At 44.4% G+C, this 4,135-nt stretch overlaps 1 protein-coding gene across 1 annotated transcript; it reads right to left on the bottom strand.

The window, feature by feature from the left end:
- Positions 1–3,045: 3,045 nt before the first annotated feature.
- Positions 3,046–3,370, bottom strand: LOC101605299 (elongin-C-like). Its single transcript, XM_045148256.1, has one exon. The coding sequence runs from the start codon at positions 3,335–3,337 to the stop codon at positions 3,047–3,049; it is 291 nt and encodes a 96-aa protein (XP_045004191.1). The 5' UTR covers positions 3,338–3,370; the 3' UTR covers position 3,046.
- Positions 3,371–4,135: the final 765 nt, after the last annotated feature.

The raw sequence follows: 4,135 nt of genomic DNA, 5'->3' as shown, positions 1-4,135 counted from the left end.
TGCGCCAGCAGCAAACCAGAGAGGTTTGAGTTAGGGATGCTGCTGCTCTGAAAATCAGTCATGGAGTCGGAGGCTGTGGAAGGGATCCAAGAGCACGCAGAGCTCAGGCCTCTTATCCAGCAGGTTCCAGGTCAGAAGGATATTTGGAGGCCACTGTGTGGTACCTTGTCTCTATCTGATATATTTTATTCCTTCCAAGGTCTAACATTTATCAAATAATTATTCTCATAATGATCTAGCATGCAAACAAAAATGCCTCTGTAGCAGGGTGTGGTGGTGCATGCCTTTAATCACAGCACTCGGGAGGCAGAGGTAGGAGGATCACCATGAGTTTGAGGCCACCCTGAGAATACATAGTGAATTCCAGGTCAGCCTGAGCCACAGTGAGACCCTACCTCAAAAAACCAAAAAAAAAAAAAAAAAAAAAGCCTCTATTGTAGTTGATAACACTACCAGAGAGCAGAACCATCCAAACATAAATGGCTTGTGATTTGAAAATGCTGGATGTTTTCTTTGTTTTTTTTTTTTTATTTTAAAGATTTGTTTATTTATTTATTTGAGAGTGACAGAGAGAGAAAGAGGCACATAGAGAGTGAGAGAGAGAATGAGCGTGCCAGGGCTTCCAGCCACTGCAAATGAACTCCAGATGGCATGGGCCCTCTTGTGCATCTGGCTAACGTGTGTCCTGGGGAATCCAGCCTCAAACCGGGGTCCTTAGGCTTCACAGGCAAGCGCTTAACCGCTATGCCATCTCTCCAGCCCTGGATATTTTCTTTGTGTGCTGGACAGAGTGAGCCCCAGCGTGTCCACCCTGGTGTGATGGCCCATGATGGAACCATCCACAGCCACCTGTAGTTAGTTGAGAGGTCCTTGGAAGTCTACAGGATGGGGAAATGTGACTTCAATGCCCATGCAGATTCTGAACTACAAATTTAAGATCAGGTGGTGGGGTTGAAAGGAATCTGAAGTCAGAGGAAGAAGTGTATTAAAAAGCAATCACTATGGCATGGGGTACTCAGGGAGAGTTATCAATAGCAGCCAACTCTATCTGTAGTGCTAGATCTCTCCAAAGAGATCTAAAGCACATTGTGGAAGTTAGTGTGTGTGCTGTCTTCTGGATAAGACAAACATTGAAGTTGATAGATTCCGAGGAAAGAGGACTTCCCCCCAGTATGTGAGTGGGCCTTTCCAAACTGGATAAAAGTCCTAAATGAACAAAGACTGGCCCTCCTCTCAAGAAGGAAAGGTGTGGTACCTTGAATCTATCTGATATATTTTATTCCTTCCAAGGTCTAACATTTATCAAATAATTATTCTCATAATGATCTAGCATGCAAACAAAAATGCCTCTGTAGCGGGGCGTGGTGGTGCACGCCTTTAATCCCAGCACTCGGGAGGCAGAGGTAGGAGAATCACCATGAGTTTGAGGCTACCTTGAAAATACATAGTGGATTCCAGGTAAGCCTGAGCCAAAATAAATAAATAAATAAAAGAAAGAAAGAAAGAAAGAAAGAAAGAAAGAAAGAAAGAAAGAAAGAAAGAAAGAAAAGAAGGGAAACTTCCAGGCGATAGCCCGAGGATTCTAACAACAGCTCTTCCTGGGGTCTCCAGACTGCTAGTGTCCCCCATTAAATTGTGTGCTGGCCAAACACATCCATAAGATCAACCTTGCTCCCTCTCTACACCTTTATATGTGTAAGTTGAACATCTAGCTGTCTCCAGTGTAGAGTGCACCTGTTCACACACACACACATACACACACAGAGACACGCGCTCACACTGGTGGTTCTGCTCCTCTAAAGAGCATGGTCTAATATACAGATACAACAATAGTATTGATGATTCTTATCTCTGGGACAACAAGTCCCTGGTAATTACTTGATATGCTTTCAAAATTGTGCATGTGGGGCAGGAGAGATGGCTTTGCAGTTAAACGCTTGCCTTTGAAGCCTAGGGACCCTGGTTCAAGGCTCAATTTCCCAGTACCCACTTAAGCCAGATGCACAAGGGGGCGCATGCATCTGGAGTTCGTTTGCAGTGGCTGGAGGCCCTGATGCACCCATTCTCTACCTCTCTCTCTCTTTCTCTTTCTCTGCCTCTTTCTCTCTTTGTCTGTCACTCTCAAATAAATAAATAAATAATTAAAAAAAAAACATTAAAAATTGTGCCTGTGTTTTTAAATCACTACTTTAAGAGGGTTGGAAAGGCAGTTTGGGGGATAGGACAATTGCAGCCTATTTTTAGCAAGGTTCATTTGAGTTGGCTCTTAACAACAAGGGAAGGACAGACAGGGTGACCTAGCTATGAATGACTTCTTTGCTAGTGTAACTTGATCATTTTGGATGTTCCTGCTCCTACCAGCCTTTATGGGAACTGTGTGATATGAATAGAGGGGGACAGGCAGAAGGGCCACATAGAAAAGGGGTTAGTTCAGGCAGGAGAGATGGCTTAGCCATTAAAGGTGCAAAGCCTGATGGTCTGGGTTCGATTCCTCAGTACCTACAAAACTTTGATGCACAGATGGCATATGAATCTCAAGTTTTGTTTTTTTTTTTTTTTTTTGCAGTGTTAATATACCCTGACATGCCCATACTCCCCTGACCCTGCTTGCAAATAAATAAGTTTTTAAAAGAAAAATGGTTAATTCTAAAGACTGCTATTGATATGGTAGGTAGGAAAGTCAACCGTGAGAGGGGACTACAAGTCAGAGAGGTGGCCTCTCCTTGACCCACTGAGGCCAGAGGCTGGGGTGCAGCATCCTTTGCCACTCACTGGTGTGGCCACAACCAAGCTGCTTAGCCCTGTCTCAGATGTCACCTAAATCTAAGCCTAGTTCACACCACCCCAGCGTTTTATCACTTCATATTCCTAGCATGTATAAAAATTCATTTAGTTCAATAATTTTGACAAACTTTTTTTTCATACGATATTGTCCTACTATAATTCCTTGACAGGAAGCTCACAGGCAACATGCTATATACGAAAAAATTCTAACTGAGCTACAGGTATCAAATACTGAAAAAAAAAAGGGTTTGTTATATTTTATTTAACAATCTAGGAAGTTGGCAGCCATCAGCAGTTCCAGTGCAATTTCAGGTGCAATTGGGAAGTCGGGCGTCTCGGTGGAGCTGTTAGTGCAGTGAGCCTTGCAGGTAAAATTCATGCATACTTTTGATAGCACGTGTGAAAGGCTCGCTCTAAAACTGACCTCACTGGTTTCATTCTCAGCAAACTGACCTGGCCCACTCGACACGGCCTTCACTGTTCCCGGAGTTAGTTCTTGTTCTCTTTTGACAACAAATTCGTGACCATCAGAAGATATTAATTTGACATACATGGCATCTGGGCCTTCACAGCCATGATAGATTCTCTCTTCTCTTATGAAACTCTGTTTGGATTCCACAGAAACGTCAGTCATTTCAAGTCAGTCCCCAGCCACCGCAGGCGTGTCCCTGCGTACCACCACTGTTCAGGGCCTGCTTTTTTTTTCTTTAACACGCCGTGCCCCCTCCCCACACATGTACACCCTGGAAGGGTGAGGGAGATGGCCTTAAATTTGAGGTAAGATCGTGATCCTGACCTGAAGTTCATGTATCTTTTTACCTGAGTAAGCTTAGGTGTCCTGGCTAATCGATTAATAAGAAAGCTGAGATGATGGGAAGAAGCCATTTCCGTGTGTGTGTGTGTGCGCGCGCGCACACACACACACACACACGTGCCAGCATGCATGTGTGTAATAGCATTTGCTTGTAGATGTAGGAATTGGATGACCAGCAAACACTACTAGAGAAGCCAAGAGAACCAGGCTCCATATATTCAGTCAGCACAAGAAGTACCGTGGTGATTCTATTTGGTGACCATAGACACAGCAGTGAAAATTCTGAGCAATGGTCAGCCTGGGTTCAAACCATCACCTGGATCCAAACGTTCCAGAGGAGAGGTTCCCTCCCACCCCCCACCCCACTTATCTCTGTGTCTTAGGCCTTGCTCCCTGTGAAAGCTTACAAAGGATTTCTCCTTGCTCTTACGAGAAGATCTCAACTCCTGACCATGGCCTGAATTTGTCTCCTCACAGCACTCATCACTGAACAGAAACAGAGAGAGAGGTGGGGCAGGAAGAGAGATTGGGAGCAGC

Source organism: Jaculus jaculus, chromosome 4 (genome assembly GCF_020740685.1).
Source record: "Jaculus jaculus isolate mJacJac1 chromosome 4, mJacJac1.mat.Y.cur, whole genome shotgun sequence".
NCBI lineage: Eukaryota > Metazoa > Chordata > Mammalia > Rodentia > Dipodidae > Jaculus > Jaculus jaculus.
The sequence above is the reverse complement of the archived record's forward strand: the minus strand, read 5'-3'. Positions and strand labels throughout refer to the sequence as shown.

What these genes read in the sequence shown, in the direction of transcription:
- LOC101605299 (XM_045148256.1), bottom strand. Translation starts at nt 3,337, where the DNA reads ATGTATGTCAAATTAATATCTTCTGATGGTCACGAATTTGTTGTCAAA.